This window comes from Hypomesus transpacificus, chromosome 15 (genome assembly GCF_021917145.1).
Source record: "Hypomesus transpacificus isolate Combined female chromosome 15, fHypTra1, whole genome shotgun sequence".
NCBI classification, from domain to species: Eukaryota; Metazoa; Chordata; class Actinopteri; order Osmeriformes; family Osmeridae; genus Hypomesus; species Hypomesus transpacificus.
In genome coordinates, this window is record NC_061074.1 from 14,185,502 (window position 1) to 14,208,919 (window position 23,418).

The following is a 23,418-nucleotide window of genomic DNA, read 5'->3' on the forward strand; positions in this document are numbered from 1 at the left end:
TACATTAATCTACTAGCAGCCATATATCCCGTGGAAAGACTTTTCATCTACACATCTAGCTGAGATGAGCAGAAGCAGTGTGCTCCTTTAGATCATGTGTGCTATAACATCTGACATTGTAGGGTCAGAGCATGCTCTGTAGGTTGATATGGCCTATTGATCCCACTCACCACCCAGAGATACACGGTTCATCTTCACCATGCCTAGCACTAGTTGCTCATGTGTCAGATGACTACAAAGAAGAGGGGGAAAAAAAACGACACATTAGAGGTTGGCCAATATGGTCACATCCACAAAAATAATCGGAAAAAATAGCACTCAACAGATATCTGTATTGGAATTGAATCTGCCCAATTTATTAAAAAAAATAAAAAAGGAAAGTAAAAGGTTTTGCTATAATTCCTGTGAAATCCTTGTGATTCAGTTGAAATGTTTGGCTCCCTTTCGATATTGTTTTATTTTTTGCTTACTTTAAACAAGAATAGTTTGGACAATTCAGAAGCTACATTATTGACTATTTTTTCGGTCAGGAATATAACACTCAGGTGTCTCAAATTCCGGTCTCCATATGTGTATACATTGTATCCCCTTGTGTTATGTGCTTCTTTAGGCCAAACTAAACAAACCTGCTGAATTGAAGAATTATGTGTCAGACCCCTTAGATCCATAGTGGTCGGGCAATATACATGCATTAAATCAAAGTGTTCTCATTCTAACATTCACAGAGTCTCTGCATCAAGTGCAGGTCTTGACTTTCCCTTATGGTATCTGTGTAAAAAAGAACACAGCAAGGATGTGTAGAGCAAACAAAGCCTAACCCTAACCCAAAACCCTAACCCAAAACCCTAAACCCTAACCCCTAACCCTAACCCTAACCAAACCCTAACCCAAACCCTAACCCAAAACCCTAACCCTAACCCTTAAACCCTAACCCTTAAACCTAGCCTGACTTTTAGACAGATGTTACGCACTTAAATGGACAGTTGGTGGCTTGGCTCAATGCAGCGTGAAACAGCCACCAGGGGGCCTCCCGAAGCAGCCGCTTTTGTTTTCTGGAGTCACACTTCTGAGTCAGATCAAGAACAAGGATTACTGACACATTTGTCTATAATTACACACTATACAGAGATTCCACACTTAACCGCCGAACTAGTGTTTTGGCATGTGTAGGCTATATGTGATGGAGTGACACAGAAGAGATGGCTAATTTGTGCCCTGGCCTGCCTACCAGTTCTGTATACTGTTGTTGAAAATCACCATAAATGCCAGAATAGCATCGTTTAACAAACTTTTTAACATTACATGGATTCTGCATCTATGGTGTTTCATTCATTCATTTTTATTGTCTGTTGATGTGAATTTAGCAAACAAAAATGTGCAACTTCTACTGATGTCCCACATTTGTTGAATCTTCCCTATGGCAAATAGAACTACAATAGACATATTTGCCCACATTACTCTTGCAACCCTGGTAACAGTATTGTTTACACAAATGTGAATGGGGGAGATAGACAAGGGTCACAACTGTAACATTTTTTTGGGATAGAACCATTACCACCAACAGTACGACAAACCAACCTTAATTATGTAGCCATGACTAAACATATTGGTACTGATGCACCCTTTTACATATTTTCCCCAAAAATGTTAGTTTGATCATTTTGGGCAAGTTGTAGTCAGCCTCTTTTGTGTCTGTCTCTCTCAGAAGTGGGTTCTCTAGGGTCTGCTAGCAGGTAGCTTCCTTTTATACTAACAAGGGGCAATGGCCCCCATCTTCACTATGAAGACATAATGGATGCCATTAGAGTCTTTGGATCCTAAGTCCCATGTGGACATTGCTATCTCTCTGGTTCTCTTCTCACATGATACAGACAGCCGACAGACAGTGGCATGCAGTTGGAGAGACAGAGTGGAAAAGAAACACACAAGAAGAGAGAAACATGGAGAGAGAAGTTATTTTATAAGATGCCAGTTAGCAGCCAGCTAGAAGTTTGCCAAGGTAATCTGTTGGTGGAATGTTACACTTATGGCAAATTACTACCATCTTAACTGAAAGTAGGGCATATTCCACCAACTTTCTGCCAATTGTGCCATAAAGTGGTAAAAGCCAGACAGAATCATTTACGCTGTCAACTGGGGAAAGGTATAAGTAATTAGTACTTTTATCAGGTCTAATTCTATTAATCAGACCCCCTTCTTAGACTGGGCTGTAATTAGAACCTTCCTAAATTAGTCTTCTGTCCTTGCCAATACGTACCCACGCTCTTATTTGGGAAAACACTTTATTAACTAATAATCCAGCATGCTCCCTCTCCACTTCCATCCAATTTAATGTGCTTCTATTGGCTGATGAGTAGGTCCATCGAGAGACAATATTCTTGCCTGAAATAAGTATGGCCACCTTCTTGGTCCCTGTGTTGGAGCCATATTGATGTGTAATAGGGCACAGAAGGGCACAGAAACCATGGCTTAAGTTTGGGAAATCCCCTTTACACCCTCACAACTAACTGTCTATTCTTCATAGAGTTACAATATAAACTGTTGTTCCGAAGATAATCCCTTTAACCTCCCTCTGCTGTCAGACCATTTATCAGCTTAACCTTGGTGATGCTGGTAATTACTTTCTTGTAGGATTATCTCTTTGCAACAAAAAAAATTGTTCAGGTTCTGGTCACGTTATTTTTCAGAAAAGAGGTGTGGCAGAAAAGAGATTTGTGTCTTTTTAATGTGGTCCAGCAATCATTTCACAACAAGATTTGAGATGTGCTGATAATGATCCCATTCCTCTCCCAGTGGTAACCTCTGCCCCTTCTCACCATGCCATCGGTGAAGGGAAGATGACTCCTATTCGAGAGGCCAGTTGGAGAGGGTGATGTGCTGTTGACTGAAGATGATGTGTTCCTAAAGTGTTTACACTCCCAGGAGTGTGGTTTGTTTGTGGTTATTCTTGGCTCAGCCTGCCATTTGTAGAGCCCTGATGTTTTTCTCTGTGCTGCTTCCTGTGGACGGCTGGCTCTGCGCTGCCACGTCAGTGCTGCTGATGCTCAGGCGGAGGGGGATGTGGCCTTTTGTGTCTGATCCCTGTCAGCACTCGTGCGTCAGTCTGATGTAAAAGAGTGGGTGTTTTTTCTTCCTCTTCTCTCTTCTCCACACCCCCCCATCCAGCTCGCTCCACGTCTCCCTCTCACACTCCAGTCTCCTTTCCTCCTCCCTTTCACCGTACCCCGCAACCCGAAATCATCTCGGATTTCCTCTCCGGCACATTTGGTACATTGGAACTGTTTAACAGGATTGTATGGAATCACCGTGATTCGTCACAGAGCTGTGTTGTATTGAGTGGGAGCCGCTTCCAGCAGGCAGCTGTGCTGGAGATCTGCAAACAGTCAAAAGACTAGGCAGTGTGTATTAACCTCTCACACACAATGGGCATTGTAATCCGAGTCTGTGGAGTGTGATTAGCAGCATTTGTTCAAGTGGCTGTCCCCCAAACCCTCTTACTGCTGGCGAATTCAATCCAAGTTAGCAAAGTGACTCATTGCCTATCAATTATACTGGCTAGTCTCCCGAGACGGGCTTCAAAGGTCTCCTGTTGACCTCTACCGTATCAATGGAAGAAGCCTAATACCTTGCAGACTGCAGAGATGGTGTTTTACAGGTTACAGAGATATTTAGAAAAGCCTATGCTATTCTATATTTCAGTGGTTTCCAAACCTGTCCTCAGGGACCACCTGTCCTGCATGTTTTAGATGTTTCCCTGCTCCAACACACCTGATTCAAATGAATGGGTCGTTATCTAGCTCTGTAGAAGCTTGGTAACGAACATGCATTTGAATCAGGTGTGTTGGAGCAGGGAAACATCTAAAACATGCAGGACAGGTGGTCCCTGAGAGCAGGTATGGGAACCACTGCTATATTTGTTTCCTTTCTAAGGTTGGTATGTAAGGTGCCTTTTGATAAGGACTTTTTTTACCCGCAATATGTGTCTACCTGACCCAACAGTGTTGCAGCTTGCAAGTTTGTCACATCTAGTTGTTTATTCTGTGTTGTGGAGGAATAATAATGACAGAGAACCTCTATGCTTCCCTAGTATTCCTGGAGCCTACATGTCTTTGTTAATTCTGAGCTACTTAGAATTGATGTTTAGGCCACAGGAAGCTGTGTCATTTGCATGAGGTACAGTCACTTTATTAGTGAAGTCTGTGCTGGGAGCACTGATTTGCTGGGGTGTATTTTCTGCATTTACTTACTGGCAAAACAATGCCTTTGGAACTATGTTCTCAAGAGTTATTTACCAGGTTTCTGAGCGCTCTTGTTTTAGTGCTAAGAAAATACTTCAACAAGATTCCAGGACAAAATGTACATTCCAGACTGTTAAGCACCAAGCAGATTTCTAAGTTGTATATGGTATTTTTTGTCACTACCACTGCATCTACAGTAGACAAACCTTTCAGTAGGCTATTTTCATCTGACTTACAGGTCCTGCTCAGGTTCCCATGATGTCCCCAAATGGTTCAGTGCCTCCAATCTATGTGCCTCCTGGATACGTTTCACAGGTAGACTTTTTGCCATCCAGGCATTTATTTTCCAACCAGTATTGATGCCTGTGATGTCTCCAAAACTGTGTCAGTTGTCAAAGTATGAGTCCGTTCTCTCCTGTTCCTTCTCTCAGATCATAGAAGAGAATGGAGTACGGCGTGTTCTGGTCTTACCTCAGCAGCCAGAGTTCCACCCAGGGGGCCACTCCCCTCTACACCACCCTCCCCCCCATGCCCATCTGTCGGCCTTCATCCCCCACCCGCCCATGATGCCCCCTCATCCCCACCTTTACACGGGCATGGCCGGAGGCGTAGGCGACATGGGCTCCCAGTACATTTCCCAGTACCACCCAGCTCACATCTACTCAGAGCAGGGTAAGTTAGCATAACACATTGCTACAGAGCACACTAACTTGTTACAATGTATGTTTCACAGCAAGGGAACAATATTTAGTCAAAGTTTTTTACAATAGTATTTTCTATTACCACAGCACAACCCAAGGGTTACTTGTAATATACCACACTCTTTTGATGTATTCATTCAATAATGCATGGCTGTTAATCTATCAGATTTCAAAGTAAAAAACTCTGGGGCTTGGGCCCCTATATATAATAATGTTTATCTCATACACATTGTCTTTGCTTTCTCTCTCTCTGTCTATTTCTTTCTCTGTATTGATATAAAGCCCCCAGGTCTTTTAAGCTGTATGTGCATAGTTTAGGCGTAGTAGCTAACTTTGATAGCTTTAGCTTCAGCTGAGCTGAAACGGTAGTAAGCCTAAAGCTTAACTTTGAACTCTGTCTTCACCTGAAGCTCCTCTGTGAGCCAGGTCCTGAAGTGGACTGCTCCCTCTCTGACTCCTGTTTGGAAGAGTAGGTGTGTTTTTGTATTGTACTTGTCTCTGTGAGTGCCCACGTGGATGTAAGTGTTCTGTGTGTTTGTTCTCCCAGCCTCCGCAGATTCTCACTCCCCACATGGACGCCCGCCGTTTGTTCACAGGGATGAAAGGGCGAGCAAAACATACGAACGCCTGCAAAAGAAGCTCAAGGAGCGCCAGGGAGGAGGGGGTCAGATGAAGGACAGCCCCCCTCCCTCACCGCAGAAGAACCGCCTGAGCCCTACCACACTCGACATTCACAATGGGGTGGGGGGGAAAGGCCCGGAGCTGGAGCCAGGGCAGGCCAGCAACACGGGGACAGGCAAGCAGGCGGGCAGGGGACAAGACGGAGACCAAGGAGGTGAGGACCAGGGCAGCGGTGTCCTCTTGAGCTGTCGTGAGTTGGAAGTCTTGCTAACTGCCGCAGCCGTTGACAGTGAGAGAGTCAGAGATCCGACATTTGGCTTGATTACATGAGCTCTCAACGCTCTTCAGTCATAAGGCCTAACCCTGGGACAATGCTGATTTGGGTCGATTGACTGAATGGAAGGCCATCAAAATGCATTGGCCCTGAGCCCCAAACATTTTCAACGTGGCATTATTGGTCCTCTATTAGCCCTTTGTTATGGTGTATCCAAAAGGTTACCTAGGTACCTATTGCACAAAATGGGAACATGTTCCTAATGCATTTTTCCGCTGTTCTCTATGTAGAGCTCGATGAAGATGCCCGGGCACTGCAAGCTCTGCTAGGTACCATCAGTAAGCCAGCTGTGAGTACTCATCTACATATATTTATCCATTGTTATATGATGATCAAATCAGCAGTCTGACCCTTTTATACTGTGCAGAAGACAAATGCCACAGGGCCTCTTCTCTTGACTATTCAGATCTTCGAGGGGGATGTGGGAGCATGTTTAAACTAGAAGTAACATTTGTTGGATCTTACATAAGATTTGATAGTATATTTATTTTAAATATATGATAGTAGGGGATATATTGTGTTAATGTGCAGTGTGACCCCAGGAAACAGGGAAGGGACCAGTGCAGATGTGGTCTGATTGAGGTCTTCCATGTATGACTTGCTCCCCCCTGACTCCAGGCTATTGTTTAACTCCCCCTCCAAACAGTAATAGGAATTCTTCCAAATAAATGACATTCAGTTGAAGATAACAATTTAACATGAACACCAAATAACGTTTCCTAGCATCTTATGTGGATCATTTGTTGGATGATAATCCAAGACAGTAAGAGGTTGTGTTAACTCATGCTTTAGTTCACCTGTGCCCCAGGTGTCAGACATCCAGGCCCGAGGTGCGGTGCTGACCTGGAGCGCCCCCAGCATTCCTGAGAGGGAGGAGGGCAGCCCCCCTGAGCCACTCAGCTACCAGGTCTCCATCTCCTACAACGGCATCGATGGGAATTACAGAAGCACCTGCAGGTGAGAAGGGGCTCCTCTGACTAACTTTAGGAGGCAGAATGTGTCAATCAAAGGACAATGGGAAAATACTGCATGGTTTTAGATATAGTACAGGGGGAAAAGGAACATGTTCTTTTCTGTGTATAACGTTGTGGGCCGTGCTTCTTGTCTTTCTATATAGTGGGGAGGAACTAAGTGCAACTTTAGAAGACCTGAGACCAGCAACAGACTATCATGTGAGGTACAGTTTCCCAGTTACTCAATATCTACTGGGTTTCTCATTGGATTTTCTGAGAATTTGTGGAGGTATGGTAGAGAAAAAAACAAACATAAAGAGCAAAATCAACTACTTGTGGGTGCAGTTTCCTGCCAGACAGTGTAACTATTACTGTGTAAATCCACTTTAAAATCCATTCAATATTTTGAGATCAATATTTTTTCACTCCTCCGAGACAACCGTAATTCGATCAAATGTGAACTGCCATTTAGAATATGCCCCAAGCCCTGACTATAGCCTTGTCCAGGAAAGGACTGTTGATGTTTATAATATTATTATGGATTAATATTGTATTACTTATTCAGTACATTGTGGCTTTCATCAATGATGCGAACACCCCATTTGAGCCCGTTCGAAAACTATTGTACTGCATAGTGTTGGTTGGCAGTGGCATAGATGCTAACAAAAGAATGGTACGGGCACTAACACAGGCTCTTCATGGCTTGATTTGTATGTCAACAAGAGCAGCTGACCAACCTTACCAATCTTATATTCAAAAACATTAAAAGAAAGACGAGCATTAACTGGTTGGCTAGCCACAGTCAACCAAAGCCTTCTTGGTTATCTTTGTTTTAACCACATGATAACTTTATATACATTATATAAACTGGCGTAAAACACTGTCATTAGATTACAAAGATTGATGGTTTATGATTAATGATTTGAAGTAAACATTTCCAAACATTGACTGTAATTCTTGACAAGAACATCAACATGCCAATGAACCCCGAGCGCTTTACTCCCCCTTGAGGTTGAACCGTGAAGCCAATCCCCCTCCCGAGACCCCCCCCCAAACCCCCCCCCCCCCCCCCCCCCCCCCCCCCCCCCCCTCCAATGTTGCACGATACAGTAAGTTGTCGTACGTCGTGTTTCTTTAAGTTAATCAATCCGCGGATTGAACGCGAAACATCTGTAGCTGTAGGCCTATGTTTATGGGAGGTACAGTATCATTCGTAACTGTGCTTCTCCCTTTCCCAGGGTCCTGGCTGTGTGTAACTGTTTACAGGGTAACCCTTCTGAGGCTGTGAGCTTCACCACTCTCAGCTGTGAGCCAGACCTCCCCAACCCCCCAAGAAAGGCCAGCGGGACCAAGAGCACCATTGTTGTCCAGTGGAAGGTAGGCAGTGCGCCATCACACAGTTTAGTGGATCGAAGACATGGCACCGTGAGACTAATCTGGATGTTTACCCACAGCCTCCATGTGACAACGGTGCCAAAATCCAAAATTATGTTCTTCAGTGGGATGAGGTAATTTCACTTGCAGTTGCAAGCTATCTAAATCAAAACCAAGATTGATTGCTTGCTCCCTACTCAGCTGATTTGATTCCCTGCAGGGTAAGGGTACCGGGGTGTTTGAACAGTGCTACTATGGACCTCAGAAGCAGTATCGAGTTACCAAGCTTTCACCAGCTTCCAGATACTCCTTCCGTCTTGCAGCCAAAAATGACATGGGTGTTAGGTATGAGACAAAGTTTGGAGAGAACTGTGGTTCTATCTTTACACCTGTTTTCACTTCATCCTGGCCCTTACACTATTTATCTCCCTCATTAGTGAGTTCAGTGAAGCGGTGGACTTGTTCACCTCGTGCAGTGTTCCGTCGCCTCCACTCCCTCCAGATCTGGTCAAGGCTGGGGTCACCTGGCTTAATCTACAGTGGCAGAGACCTCCAGGATCCCCCAAGGAGGATGAGATCTTCTACATTCTGGAGATGGAGGAGGAAGGCTCGGTTAGCACCCATACACATCTTCATCCCGTTACACAGCAAACATATATAAAGCCTACTTCCATAAAGCCTACTGCCAGAGAAAGAGACAGTCCAAAGTCCATTTACAAAATGTTATATTGACTAGTGGTCTCAAACTTTTGGACCCTGCTGTATGTCTCTAGTCATTACAGCATTGTTTTTGTATTTCACGACAGGTATTCCGTGTTCTTTTCATCCCTGTTTATCTGTCTGTGTCACAGGGATATGGTTTCCAGCCAAGCTACGATGGTGATGAGCTCTCCAAGACAGTCGTGCACCTCCACAGGAGTACCAAGTACAAGTTCCGGGTAAGAGAGTGCTGCAGTGTGGCTGAGTCTATTGTGATCCCCCTGCTTAATTAAGACGGCCGCTCGGTGTAGCTGTCTCCCACTGTCTGGCTGTCTTGGGCGTCTAGTGTGGAAGAGAGTGGCTGAAGCCGGAGGGAGGGAGGGAGGGAGAATAAGGACCACGGTAGCCCTATGCCGACTCTGTCTGCTGGGTTGTAATGGCATTAGTCTCGTTGTGCTGGGCAGCAGGGTTGCAGCCCACCATCAACATGAGTACTCCATGGCCATGAAAACACAAAGGAAACCCATGTATGATTAGGTAGATTGATGGTATGTAACGAGGAGCCACACATTCCTTTGCCATTCTCTGTGAGGGTTAAAGATCACGGTTACAGGTGGTTGACTGTATAGCAGTTGCTAGCAGACAAACTAGCTGCAGGATATCTCCTCAAATGGACCCACCTGCTTGACACCATCCTGCAACAGATGTGCTAAACTATATTACCAAGTTTCATATCAGGTTGGTTATATTTGTCCCAGTCCTTCACTGATAACCACATCCCCAGCGTTGCTGGAAGGATCCAAACTTCCTTCATCAGAATGAACAAAGGCAAGGCATTGCATAAGCTTGCACCCAAAACCAAAACAACATTAATTTCTTTAAAGCTTCCTCTGTGTGCCTTGATGATGGGAGTGTATACAAGCCTTTGAAGGAATCACTCTATCTACAACCCAATTATACAGCAGCCCAGCATGAGGGCAGTTAATGTATTGAAAGCGTATGTGGATAAGCTTGGGATGCACAGAGGGAGATTTTCACATCCACCATGTGATGAGGATGTGAGCAGGATGCAGAGGATGTGAACAAAGCCAGATCAAGTCTTTTGCATTCGTTCCATGTTAATCTTCCTTTGAGCTGTGCACCATGAAGTGGATGGGTGGATCTAAGAGGCTAAACTGTTTGATAATGTTGCAGGTTAGTGTGCTACTCCCCCTGTCCCCCTCCCCCAAACATCACTGAATGACCTTACCTTCCTCCTGGAGTTGTTAAGGAAAGGTAGTCAATATAATTCACCATCTATGAAGATGTATTGTATGGGCGTGTGTGGACCTTAGACTGTGCTTGTCTCCCCCCCTGACTGCCTGTTCTCTAGGTGGTAGCCTACAACTCCGAGGGGAAGAGCAACCCCAGTGTGGTGGCAGAGTTCACCACGTGTCCAGACATCCCCTGCAGCCCCTCCAGACCGGCCACCAGGGGCAGGGTACTGCCCAACAGCTTCAGGGTGGCCTGGGGTAGGGGCCCTCGCCGCCACATGCACACAGGCTTCACTCACAGGGATCCCTGCCTGGGGGGATCACCATTGTCCTAAGAGTGTACCTTCTGCAGTGATGACTGGATCTCTTCATCCATTACGCTGTCTCTTGATTCATGATGTGTACTGTCTCTTGAGTCCTGATATCCACTTGAGTTAGCTCACATTTTCCCATTGCAATATCAAGCATATGCTGTATACATTTTGAAGCTGTAGCATCTGATTATGTGTTGTTGTGTTTTTAGAACCCCCTAAAGACAATGGTGGAGCCAATATAACAAAATACATTTTGGAGGTTTCTGATGGTCTGAGTGGTACGTAAAGACAGTTATGAAATATGCTGTGGGTGGGCAAGTTCTAAGCAGATGCAGTAAATGTACTACCACTAATGTAAGTAATTGTGTTTGTTTTATTTGCAGGATTGTCATGGGAATTGGCTTACGCAGGGCCAGCCATGGAGTACGTGTGTGAGAGTCTCAAGCCCGGCTGCTTCTACCAGACCAGAGTCTATTGCATGAGTGAGGGCGGGCAGAGCCCGGTGAGTCATCCAGCACTAGCGTGCGCACACACGCACACACACACACTCACTCTCACTCATTAACTTCAGGTGTGGCCAGAACCGTCCACACAGCTCCACTCACTAACTGGAAACTGGGATTCTCTTTGCGCTGGTTATTACTGAGGTTCTTTCTCGGTAGAATGCCATGACCAGACAGAGGTCTAGCTCTCATAAAACCACAAGTGCATCTTATCTAGTCCCTGGATAGGTCTGATAAATTAGATATGAGTAATTCCAGCTACGCACATGATGTCTATTTTTGGACAGTATAGGGAAAATCGAATAAGACATTGTCATTCAGCTTCTCTTCTGTGTGAGAGCACACTACACCTCTTCAAGACCAAGATGTCTAATCATTGCACTTTCTCTGCATGCATTAGATCAGTCTTCTCCTAATTAGCTGACTTCACAGCCTATCTCCGTGAATGTGTTCGTCAGCCATTACTGCATGCATTTATTCATAATGTGAGCTTGTCAAGCTACATGAGTCATGTTGGCAAGCTCTTGTTTTCTCTGGATTGGCAAAACGTGACCCAGCACTCACATGTTCCCTACTGTTTGTCACATAACTGGAGAATCTGTTATGGGATGATAGCCAATAAAGTCAGTAAGAACAGCTTGTGCAATGACAGTAAGTTGTGAGCAACAGAGTCATTTATTTTGTGTTTTATAGACTTCCGTAATGTGTAGGTATATGCTCAAAAATGAGTTTGTGTTAACAGCTGATATGGTGAGTTTCTCCTGTGCTGACTGGATATTGTTGTATATCTTTCCCAATGCAAGCTGTCGGAGGCTCTGCAAGTCCAAACTCCTGCTGTGCCCCCCGGGCCGTGCCAGCCCCCCCGGGTGGTGGGCAAGTCCAGAGCCAAGGAGGTGCAGCTGCGCTGGGGTGAGTCACTCACTAGTCTGCCATCCCACATGTGGAGGGGCTGTTCAGCCTCTATTAGTGGGTGTGTTTGTGTTGCTGTCTAGTACCTCGGGGCAGTGTTCAGAGCTGTTTGTGTTTATCTTTGCTGAGCTGTCTGCATTTTGCAGGCAGTGCCGGCCTAAATTTGTGGAGCTTTGATGGTGTGTGTGTGTGTGTGTGTGTGTGTGTGTGTGTGTGTGTGTGTGTGTGTGTATCAGGCCCACCTCAGGATGATGGAGGCAGCCCAGTGTCCTCCTACAGCGTGGAGCTGTGTGGGTCACATGGTGCTGAGGAGAGCCGGGAGGTTTATCAGGGCCCTGAGCCGGACTGCACTGTGGTGAACCTACTGCCTGGCAGAACCTACAACTTTCGCATCCGTGCAGCTAACAAGGCTGGGGTGAGAAATATCTGATCAAAAAGAAAATCTTTTTTTTATGTTCTTCCCATATTTGTATGTATGTACTTTGGTTAGGAAATGATACTAATCTTCTGAGGTATGTGTGGGGGGATTGTCTTGTCAAATAGTATGGCTCCCTGTCAGAGCGCTGTGAGGTGACCACAGGCCCAGGTGCCCCTGAGACCTGCAAGGCTCCCCACATCAACTGCAAGTCCCCCACCTGTGCCGTAATCAGCTGGGAGGTAGAGCCATACATTCGTCCTCACTTTGATAAATGTTAAAAACATTGGTACATGTATTGAAATAATTTTACAAAACTACTTTATTCTGAATAAAGTTGATGTGTTTGTATTATTGACGTTTGTTCTGCGTTAACGCTGACCTCTGCATTTCCAGGCTCCCCCGTCTAACGGGGCCCCTGTGTCGGAGTTCCGTGTGGAGTGGGGGGCCGTGGAGGGGAGCATGCACATCTGCTACAGCGGACCAAGTCTCAGCCATGAGATGAAGGGCCTGTTCCCTGCCACATCTTACTTCTGTCGGGTTCAGGTGAGTCAGTCCACAATGAGCTACGTCAGACAAGGTGTCCTGCTCTGTCACTGTCCACATGAGGAGTCATACAGCAGAAACCCAACTAGAGACCTTTGTATCTTGACTACCTCTCATGGTCAGCACCTTGTGCTGTGTTAGAAAAAAAATAAGTTTGCGTTTTGGTAACATGGGCAAATAACCCCAAATGGAAACCTCTGTGGCCCCCATTTTGTTTTGCCTGCCGTCTTTGCACCATATAATATGTACTCGTACTGAAAGCTGAGATTATTGCATAGAATTGACAATCATGTGGTTGTGGCTCTTGTAGGCTGTGAACGTGGCGGGCGTGGGAGCCTTCAGCGAGGCGGTGGTGTGTCAGACGCCGTGCTCCGTCCCTGCCGCCGTCAGCAGCATCCACGCCCTGAAGGAGGCGGAGCTCAGAGGGTACGAGACCTCCCTGGACCTGGAGGAAGACGAGGAGGAGGAGAACCCGGCCCCTCCGCTCTACTCCCCTTCCAGCTGCCTGGGCCTGCGCTGGGAGCCCCCCTGTGACCACGGGGCTGAGATCACGTCCTACCTGATTGACCTGGGAGAGCGACAGCCCATTGCTGTTGGCCCTGTCACCAAATACATCATACAACACCTGCAGCCTGACACCAGCTACAGGTAGGCTTCACCGGCTCCTCACCCAGCGCTACAAACAACGAGCACAGTCTATGACAGGGGGTTCAAAGATGCACTGTTTAACAGTTAACTTGCTTCAGGGCTCCGAAACCCAGCGTTTCTTTTTGTGTGTGTGATTTGAAGTCTTTCCTTTTTTGTTTTTTTCAGGATCAGGATTCAGGCTCTAAACAGCCTGGGTGCGGGGCCTTTTAGTCACACCTTTAAGCTGAAGACCAAGCCTCTGCCCCCTCTGCCCCCCCGCCTGGAGTGCACCGCTTTCAGCCACCAAACCCTCAGGCTCAAGTGGGGCGAGGGGCCGGCCAAGGCAGCCTCTTCGGACGCCCTCCAGTACCAGCTGCAAATGGAGGATAGGAATGGCAGGTTGGTGATCTGCTCTGCGGTGTTCAACAGTGCCAGTTATTGATCCATCTCTGAGAGAAATGTACACTTAACACGTCTCAGACATGATCAACCAATTTATGGATGACATATTGTGAAAGCCTTTGTGATGTTCGCAAATAGAAATTGAAAATGCCCTGGTCATCTTTAGACAGATGCATCATGATAATGGTTTCCTTTATACCAGTTTTTTTGTTACTCACACCCTTTTGTCATTGTTTTCCTCTCTCTCTCTCTGTCTCTCTGTCTCTCTGTCTCTCTGTCTCTCTGTCTGTCTCTGTATAGATTTGTTTCCTTGTACAGAGGACCATGCCACACTCACAAAGTCCAGAGACTTAATGAGTCTACCTCTTACACCTTCCGCATCCAGGCCTTTAATGAGGCAGGCGAAGGGCCTTTCTCCAATGTTTACACATTCACCACCCCACGCTCTCCTCCTGCCCCAGTGAAAGGTTTGGTAACAGATCCTTAGTTCACTGCTGTGCTCAGTGTCTTTCCTGCACTAATTTAAAATTGTTTTTTCCTGAATAGAACAACCTCTGATTCATTGTTTTGTATTTTTGTCTGGAAGTTCATTCTGCTCTCTCTTTACCAGCCCCCCGAGTGGAGCGTCTAGAAGACCACTCCTGCGAGGTTACCTGGGAGACTCTACTGCCCATGAAGGGAGACCCAATAATCTACACCCTGCAGTGCATGATGGGAAATTCTGAGTTTAAACAGGTACCTCTCTTTGTCTGCTCTCTGTTTCCAAAGTATGTATTCCACAGAATGCATATGGCTGCCACCCCTGTAATAATGTAGGTGTTAGATGTTGAGATAAAGGTCTCATTTCAATTGGACCTTTATTCCTCATCACGGCATTCTGACATTTCAGCCTTATGCATCTGGTTAAGGGGTCTGGCAGGGTTCCCACAGGGTTCACTTTTAACACCTCTGGCCAGCTGTGTGTTAAAGTTGCATTTCGTGACTATATTTAGAATGTACTTAAAGAGAAAGGTTATGGATATTCCGTACACCCCTAACTTCATGAAAAGGGAGCCTGGTGAGTTAAATGAACCAACGATGCACGTAGAGACTCAAGTGTCCAACCTGACATTCTGTCTTCTGTTCTTCTCCCGCTTCGCAGATGTACAAAGGCTGTGCCACATCGTTCTCAGTCCCTAACATGCAGCCCAACAGTGAGTACCGCTTCAGAGTGTGTGCCATTCGGCAGTGCCAGGACGCCCCGGAGCTGAGTGGGCCCTACAGCCCCACGGTGACTCTCTTCCCCCAGCGCAGTGAGGTCGCAGCAGGCGGTGGGCTGAGTGGCTCTGGGCCCAGAGCTGGTGCAGAGTCAGCCAGACCCAGGCGTAGCCTGACCGACGAGCAGTGTGCCGCTCTCCTCCTTATGTTCTTCGCAGTCATCTCCATCCTCATTGCTTTCGTCATCCAGTACTTTGTCATTAAATGAGCTCCTGTCCAGCTGCAGGGTTACAGCTTTTTTTGTTTTTTTTTCTGTTGTATTTTCTGTGTTTTATGTGTTTCTGTGTTTTCACACCTGAAGAATGAGCAGTGTGAGGGGTAGGGATTACCTGAACAGAAGTGAGCAAATGATACCTTTTTTGTCTTTTGCACCCCAACACCCTCACAACGGCCTCCTTTTCAATTACAGTTAAAATTCCAGTGTAATTGGCTATACTGCACAACAGGGACTTAAAAGCAGTAGGGATACTGTTGTTGAAAGACCTAACAGACTTGGACTCATGTAATTGTCGATCATATTATGTATCATTAGTCATTATTTATGTTTACGTTTATGTGAAACAGATCTTGATTGAGTAGGTTGTTGGTAGTGTTTGACCAAGGGACCTGGTTGGTCGGTGCAGAGTCTGGTGAGACCCGAAGGTATGTCATGGTCCCCAGGCAGGAGGAGCCTGTTAGAGGCCTACTGATTCCTACTGGAGATTAGACAGTTGTACTGAGAGAAGACAAATTGATATACAGTCTTGTTCACATTATAGAACCTTAATTTAGCACTTTCCAACTTTTTTGATGTTCAGAATGTGTAAGGATGCAAAAATGAATGGATACATTTGAGTATATTTTTGTACAGCAAGACACAAGGACCTGTTATAGAAATTGCTCAGTATAGAAAACCAAACATAACACAACATAAACATGGTTTATTTTACTATAATATATTTATACTGTAGCCTGTTTTTACAATCATGCAGCTGCTTTACTCCAAATTATTTTTGTTCAGCAAAAAAATGTATGCTTATCTTTATCTGATTTTTTTCCAGTATTTGATTTGCACCTTAGTTAAAGAATACCTTGACCTAAAACGTCTTGGTCTTGTGATGCATTTTATTCAACATATCTTCAGATTGTTCAAGCCCTATCTGTGTTTTGAATGTTTTAAAAGTAGTATCACATGTTGCTGAAAAGGCTTATTTCTTTAAAGAAAACAGTTTGAGAACCAATTGCTTCAGATAATTTACTAGTATATGTGGTATAAACCTGGGAGCATTCTCTTAATTCAGGTTTTGAATTTTGTTTTAGTCTAGAAATCTGTTCTGTTTACTTTAACTTCTAGCAATTTAGATTGTGTCAGGAAAACATGCATAATTATGAGATTTGGCATAGTTCCAGGCATTAATTTGTGAATTATTTTGATTTCTTTATTTAAGGTCATACTTGTGTGAAGTATATTTTTTTATTGTAATGAAGTTATATAAATTAATTAATTATGTCCAGAGAAAAAAAAATCTGCACTCATGAAACACGAAAAGCAAACAACAGATACAAAATGTGTAACTTGTGTAGTTCCTGTGAATCTAAGTTTGGCCTTTTCTCTGTGTGTTAAGTCTTTGTAACAGAGTGCAAATACTGAATTTTCAGTGTTGTAGTCTGACAATAGGGTCTAGTGTTGTATTTGGTATGGGCAAATTATTGCTGTTGCAACCGTTATGAATCACAGGTATCTTGCAAAAGTCTTTAGATAATTACATGATTTGGTCGACCAGGCATTCTGCAAATGTCTTCTTTTTGTCATTTAAAGACTCAAATTCCTATTTTTGATAGTGATTGCAAAGTGTGCCATTATAACACCTCGCCGCAGGTTACTACCTTTGTCTGAGATAAACAAAAACGCAACAAAAGAAATAAAATATGCACAAAAAAGAGACCATTTTTATGTAATTTTAATGTTTGCAGTTACCTCATACACCTTACATTCCAAAATGAAAATTTGTTATACTATACATATTACCAGACATATCACTTTAAAATGTTCGTAATGGGAAAATGTATAATCATAGATATGTATCTAAAGTGTATCTGTATAGCCATGATATATACAATGGATCCATGCACAATAAAAGATTTATAATTCTTGAATGTCTCAATTTGTGTTTTCTGACATCTGTACTGTTAGTTACTTTCACTGAGACAAAGCCTGTTGGAAAAGGCGGAGAACCTGATTAAATAAAATTACAGAAGTGAGTTTGGTGGTATCCACTGGCACAAATCGTGAGAAATGTTGTCACTTCTTTGGAATCATGTACCTTCTTCTGTGTGCCATTCTGAGATACATTGCGACGGTGACCAGAAATCCAGATCTATGCAGATTTGAATTTTTTCAGTTTATAGTGGCCATCAACTGGGCTCCTTAGGCTTCCACTTTTATGTTGTTGAATGTTTTGTGTATAGCTACCTCAATGCTAGCTACAATAGGTAACATAAAATTAGTAAATAAGTTGAAAATGAGAAACAGCGCCCCCAATTCTTCTCTGATCAGTTTGCTGTCCTCCAGTTCGAGTTTGATTGACATTAGTTTCACAAAATAAGCCAAGTAGGAAGGCATGCATCGCCGAAGGCGATTGGCTGGAACAGGATTGTTGGAACAATTTACTGGAAAGTAGCGGCACGCTCCAAAAATTATAAATTGCCATTCTTCTGACACTGAACTGTCTGTGTTACTAATCAACTCTCAGAGGGCCTCATTAGCGTACACAATATGTGTATAAGGAACAACACTCTTTATTGAAAAAATCCAACCCATTGTACCTTTAATAATTAACTGAACATAAAAACCTTTATTTGTAATTTTTGGTTAAACCCCTATGGTTAATATCCACGCATTGCTAAACACTTGATTCTGACTATTATTTGCATCGATGGGCCCTGCTTACTTCAAAGACATCATGGTGTGAATCGTAGTGAAGCATTAGGGCTTTCTTACTGTTTGTGCTGGGAAAAGCATTGGGGCATGAAAATGTAGAGCAGAGCAAATGTGCAACAATGCAATGCCTCCTTTATTTCTTAAACACATCAGACTATGTGTTGTCTTCTGTTCATATGTTAAAAGAGCTGCAATACATTTACATATTATAATGTGTGTCAGTATGCTTAAGTAAAATGTATTATTCAACTACAGACTGCATGAATAAACGGACAATGACAAAAAACACGACCATAGACTTGGACACAGAGCAATTCATCACAACTGTCCCATTTATAGACTATGCACCACACCCACCTGTTTACATACACAACACACGCACACCAACACCATATAATACAATACCACCACCTAGCTACTCAATGGTTAAGTGCAGTCCAACGACAGTGCTACAGAAGTACAAACACTTTAGAATTGGATACATTTTACACTTCTGTTTTTTTTGTATTCACTTCAGAATTTAAGTGTCATGATCCTGGATCCTGGATATAGCCTACCTGAGCTTGCTCTCTTTAACCAATGACGTGCTGAGACCAGTGGGGCTAGGGACTTGCTGATTTATTATAGCACATATGCACACTGAAAATGAGGTATTTGTTTACTTTAAACACAAGAAAATGTGTCCATCATGTGTAAGCACACCTGCACATGATACATTAATGTTTAGTTTATTCATATGATCTCAAGTGAAACACATTTCACAAACGTGAAAATTGTGTGTTTTAGTTTTTATTAAATACTGTAGACACACAAAAATTAAATGTATGTGATTCTGTCAAATCATAAAGTTCACATGTGAATTACATGTGAATGTGTGTACATGACATTCATGTAGTTTAGTTAAATGGTGTGCACATGTACAATTATGTGTTTTTTTCTGTTGAAAAGTGGACAATAGTTTCCAAAATAAATGTTAACAAGAGCTTTCTCTTCAGTGTTCTAGGTGTAAAATCTGACTAAGGTGATTGCACCCTCCATCCTAGGGAACATACTTACGGTTTACAAAGGAATCATTTATTACAGTAATGCTTACAGTTTGACGATCATTCAGTAATTATTTGGCAATGACTGATCTTTCCAATACTGTGGGCAGCAGCTGTTTTAAAGGCTGTATATGTCTATTTAAGGAAATCAGGCTACCAGGTGACAGAACACATCTACATTGAATATCAACATTGTTCACTAAAACAGGAATGTTTAACATCTATGGTTGGCTTATTAGTATGTCAATAGCAGCTTTAACTGTAGGATTTTTTCAATTAATCTTGCACATGGGCACCTTACACCATGCAGAAAAGATATTTTCTGAGTGAAATGTGATTGGCAGGGAAATAATGCACCTTTTCCAAATGATACAATTATTCCACCCCTATGATAAATGCTATCTCACTGATATCCACAAACATTGTGGAAGCAGAATACACATTTTTGACAATTTTGACAGAAGCATTTGCCACGTGACAGTGCTGCTTTGACAGGCGCAATTTGCATCTGTGCTACCAAGATTTAGATCATGGTTTTATACATCATTAGTGTGCACTGGGCACTTTTTAAAAACGTTTTGTGTATATACACAGTTTAGAAATGAGGCACCAGGTATTTTAAAGATTGAAACTGAAAGCACCAAACATCCTATAAGGGTGTAAGAGTTTTGTGAAACCCTTCTATAAAACAACAAAGACAAATGATTATCACTTTATTGTTGGTGGTTTCATGAGGATCATGAGATTCGTATAACCTTAGCACAAATTAAAATGTCAGTTTGATGCTTTAATCTCTAATCCAAAATAAATAAATGGCAAACAAAAAAGAATAAATACATCAATAAATAAATTATAACAAAAATACAACGTCTCTTTCCGCAATAAGTATCCTTTTCCTCTTTCAATCACGCATTAAGAACAGCAGATGCTGTGAATATGGTGATGTGGAGTCCCTGCCTGCCAGTGTAAATCTTGCTCCAGGGCCAGGTAATGCAATTATAATGTCAGATTACACCTGGTAGACAGTACACACAGCAGCCATAGGCTCTGGGCTCAGGTGGACCACATATTATATCTACACAAGCAGTCCACAATTATTATTATTTTCAGGATACTAAATTCAATTTAGGGGGGTAACTGTAAATGAGGGACAACAAACCTTGAATATACCTTTTCCAACTAAAGATTAAATCATAACACAGGCTGTTCACATCCAACAAACAAATATGACTTTAGATGAGTGCTTACATGACAATTAGTTCATGGAAATTATCTGTTCTCAATACAATAAACAGTTATGAGCAGGATTTTCGAGTAAAAACCAAGGGAATTCCACGATATGTAACTGCATAAAAACAGAGAATATTATATGAAATGCAATAGTTGTGCCATGGAGTAACCAAGCATCATCAGAAGTAATAACAAGAATTTCTAAATTTGGTTTACAGAAATTACCTAATGCGTAAATATGCTATTACTGTTAATATGTGTAACCATCTTGAAATGATTTAAAACTGTATATATATTCAAATCTACACAATACAAGACTATATGAAAACACAATGTCACTGTAAACATATACAATGGTACAGATATTCTTTGTGGTAACAGTGGAAGATTGAGATGGGACCTCTGATTGACACAATCTCTTCTGGCTGCTGTGGCTTTGGGCCTGTTTTGAATCTAGGTATTGGTAAGCCTCTTACGAGACAACCCATGTCTCAGGAGACCTGGAGCATTATGGACTGCAGCTGGGGAGCAGGCTATCCTACTACACCCCAGTTAGGGTCTCATTGAGGGTTGTGATGTCCTCTCTGACAGAAAGCTGTCTCTGGAAATGTTGATTCTGTTGAGGTCTGTGGGAGAGCAGGAACAGTCGGCGAGCGGCGGCCCTGTACTTGGTAGACATGAGGTTGTACAGCACTGGGTTGAGGGAGGCACTGAGGTAGCAGAGCACCATGGAGCCTACATTAAAGTTCTGACTCAGCTTGGCCTCATGATAGTCATCCACCTGAGCAAACAGGTTTCTACCAATGTGGTAGGGCAGCCAGCAGATGATAAAACCCAGTACCACTACCACTAGTGTGAACAAGACAGGGAATGATAGGATAAAACGTATCAGGATAGAAGAAGCAGGTAGAGAAAGAGAGGCAGAGGTACAAAAATATAGGGTTAGGTTCAGGGTTAGGAATCCTAAGGAGTGAGTGGTGAATCATGAGTGTTACAGACACGTTTATATATTTATATTTAGTACGAGACTATATTTCAGCTGATTTTTTTTTTATCTCCCCTGAGCACATCAATTTGACACCACAAAATTAGAAAGCCATTTAGGAGCGAGAGGGAGCTTGTCATTTCCATTCACTTTGATTTATGACAACCTCAACATAGGAACCCACTAATGTGGACAGTGAAGGCGGCAAGTTTTATGTCTATGGCTTTCTGTGTGCTAGGCTAATGAACAACATTAATATTAAAGGATACAGTTCATTAAACATGAACACACTTCAGAAGAGACTGGTTAAAGTGTGGAACAACGTTCCTGGAAATCATGTAAGAGCTACACATCACACAGATGATATGTTGGCACAGTAATTAAACAAGATAAACGGCTCATTTGGCTGTCATAAGATGACAATCATTCATTAATTAGACTTCTTTTCTCACACTCAAAGGTTAAGAACGGTGCACTAACCTTTTTAATACTTTAAGTGTACACTAAGTTATATCACAAGCTGGAGTTGAAGTTGACATTTAGGCTAAGTAAAAACAATTTTCAGTTCCGTCACCAAGATGCAGATTTTGCAGAGAAATGCAGAGAAATTGTGTTCAGTCTTGGAAAAAGTTGATAATAAAATGGTTAACTCACCAAGAATCTTGACAGTCTGCCTATGGGACCTCTCACGCACGATGGCACAGTGACCCTGCAGGTCATTCTTGCTTTTCCACAACTTGCATCCAATAGAACCATACAGGAAAATCAGGCAGAACATGGGGCAGAAGAAATAAGTGGTAGACACCCAGAGCATAGTGTGCAGTTGTCCTGAGCTAATGGCATAGTTGGTATGTTTGCACTGGCGGGTGCTGTAATCTGGGTGAGTGTCATTTTCATATTCCACCCCAACCAGAAATAGTGTTGGTGCTGCAGAGAGAAGAGCAAAGGTCCAGAGAGCAACAATTATGTTCTGAACCCTGCGCTTGGTCACCACCACCTTGGCCCACAAAGGGAAACTAATTGCCAAGTAACGCTCCATGCTCAGGGCAGTAATGTGCAGGATGGTGGCGTATGTGCAGCCCTCATTGATGTAGTGGTAGAGACGGCACACCAGCCCACCAAAGACCCAAGGTACATACTTCCAGAGGCGGTAGAGGTCAAAGGGCAGGCTGAGGAAGATGACTAAGTCAGACACAGCCATGCTGGAAAGGTACAGGTTTGTGGTTGTCTTCATGTCTTTGAAGCGCTGGATGATGAGAATGGTCATGGTGTTGCCAGTCACACCAACAATGAAGAGCAGAATACAGATCACGGTGACTGGGATGAGGGTGGAGGTTGGAAACAGAGAACCTTCGTAGTGGTGTTCATCCATGATGTCTGTTGAGCCAGAATAGAGCTCTGATTGGGGTTTGGTCCAGGGCATGCCAGAAAGGGAGGCAGAAAGAAAAAAGCCTGGCAGGAAGGAAGTCAAAAACTGTGGAAAGAGCCAGATGTTTAAAATCAACCCAGGATAAAACAAGTGATTATTAAATCAATTTTTCTCTTTACGTGGAATCCCTACCGTCTGAACTCTGCCTCTGAAATTGTCCTCCTGAGGGTGTAGATGGAACTGGAGAGGCTAGCAATGCTGTGAAGACAGACGAGCTCTAGGAAGGGACTGAACCAGAAACAGACACCACCTCTTCCAGTGATAAAAGAACGGCAGAGGCTGTGTGTGTGTATGTGTTCATGGTTGTGTGTGCATATACTTTATCAAATAGCAAATGCGGTGTGTGTAAGTCAAAGGCAGGAAGGAGGGGGGAAACTGAGAGGGAGAAACGCTCCCTCATCCATTTATATTTATCTTCATTTGTTTCCGAGTGGTCTATTTTTTTTATACATAACTGTCAACAACAGAAATTATTATCCAAAATTGGCTTGACACTCAAAGTTCTTTTGGCACCAGAATGTAGGGGTTGTCCAAGAATGAAATGATAGTCAAGTTGTGAGAATAATGACTAATAATGTGTAAACTTAGGCGTAATCACTGGCACACATCATGTTTTATACAATTGTTTAACCCTTTTATACAAGTATTGTGAATGCTGAGAGATT

The 23,418-nt window shown here is 43.3% G+C and overlaps 2 protein-coding genes across 4 annotated transcripts in view; one reads left to right on the plus strand and one right to left on the minus strand.

The window, feature by feature from the left end:
• fndc3a (fibronectin type III domain containing 3A) overlaps positions 1–17,279 on the plus strand; it is a 30,122-nt gene extending 12,843 nt beyond the window's left edge. For all 3 annotated transcript variants that reach the window (XM_047035878.1, XM_047035880.1, XM_047035879.1), the window contains 23 exons: positions 4,477–4,553; positions 4,670–4,910; positions 5,487–5,774; positions 6,125–6,183; positions 6,703–6,851; positions 7,012–7,071; positions 8,086–8,224; positions 8,302–8,355; positions 8,442–8,566; positions 8,659–8,833; positions 9,073–9,159; positions 10,293–10,431; positions 10,697–10,765; positions 10,871–10,989; positions 11,794–11,899; positions 12,136–12,314; positions 12,443–12,556; positions 12,711–12,860; positions 13,171–13,508; positions 13,674–13,886; positions 14,190–14,356; positions 14,500–14,624; positions 15,031–17,279. In XM_047035878.1, the coding sequence (XP_046891834.1) occupies positions 4,477–4,553; positions 4,670–4,910; positions 5,487–5,774; positions 6,125–6,183; positions 6,703–6,851; positions 7,012–7,071; positions 8,086–8,224; positions 8,302–8,355; positions 8,442–8,566; positions 8,659–8,833; positions 9,073–9,159; positions 10,293–10,431; positions 10,697–10,765; positions 10,871–10,989; positions 11,794–11,899; positions 12,136–12,314; positions 12,443–12,556; positions 12,711–12,860; positions 13,171–13,508; positions 13,674–13,886; positions 14,190–14,356; positions 14,500–14,624; positions 15,031–15,354 (3,497 nt within the window). In that variant the 3' untranslated portion in view covers positions 15,355–17,279. The remainder of the gene's footprint in view (positions 1–4,476; positions 4,554–4,669; positions 4,911–5,486; positions 5,775–6,124; positions 6,184–6,702; positions 6,852–7,011; positions 7,072–8,085; positions 8,225–8,301; positions 8,356–8,441; positions 8,567–8,658; positions 8,834–9,072; positions 9,160–10,292; positions 10,432–10,696; positions 10,766–10,870; positions 10,990–11,793; positions 11,900–12,135; positions 12,315–12,442; positions 12,557–12,710; positions 12,861–13,170; positions 13,509–13,673; positions 13,887–14,189; positions 14,357–14,499; positions 14,625–15,030) is intronic.
• A 3,601-nt stretch (positions 17,280–20,880) lies between these two features.
• On the minus strand, positions 20,881–22,747 carry mlnr (motilin receptor). Its single transcript, XM_047035886.1, has 2 exons — positions 21,979–22,747; positions 20,881–21,188 (listed from the first exon to the last, which is right to left on the minus strand). Exons 1-2 carry the CDS (start codon positions 22,745–22,747, stop codon positions 20,881–20,883), a joined length of 1,077 nt encoding a protein of 358 aa, XP_046891842.1.
• Between the last annotated feature and the right edge of the window lie 671 nt (positions 22,748–23,418).

Excerpts from the sequence above, each read along its gene's own strand:
- mlnr (XM_047035886.1), bottom strand. The coding sequence starts at position 22,747 with ATGCCCTGGACCAAACCCCAATCAGAGCTCTATTCTGGCTCAACAGAC. Across the intron at positions 21,189-21,978 it reads GCAGACTGTCAAGATTCTTG|TGGTAGTGGTACTGGGTTTT; the intron begins GTGAGTTAACCA and ends TGTTCACACTAG.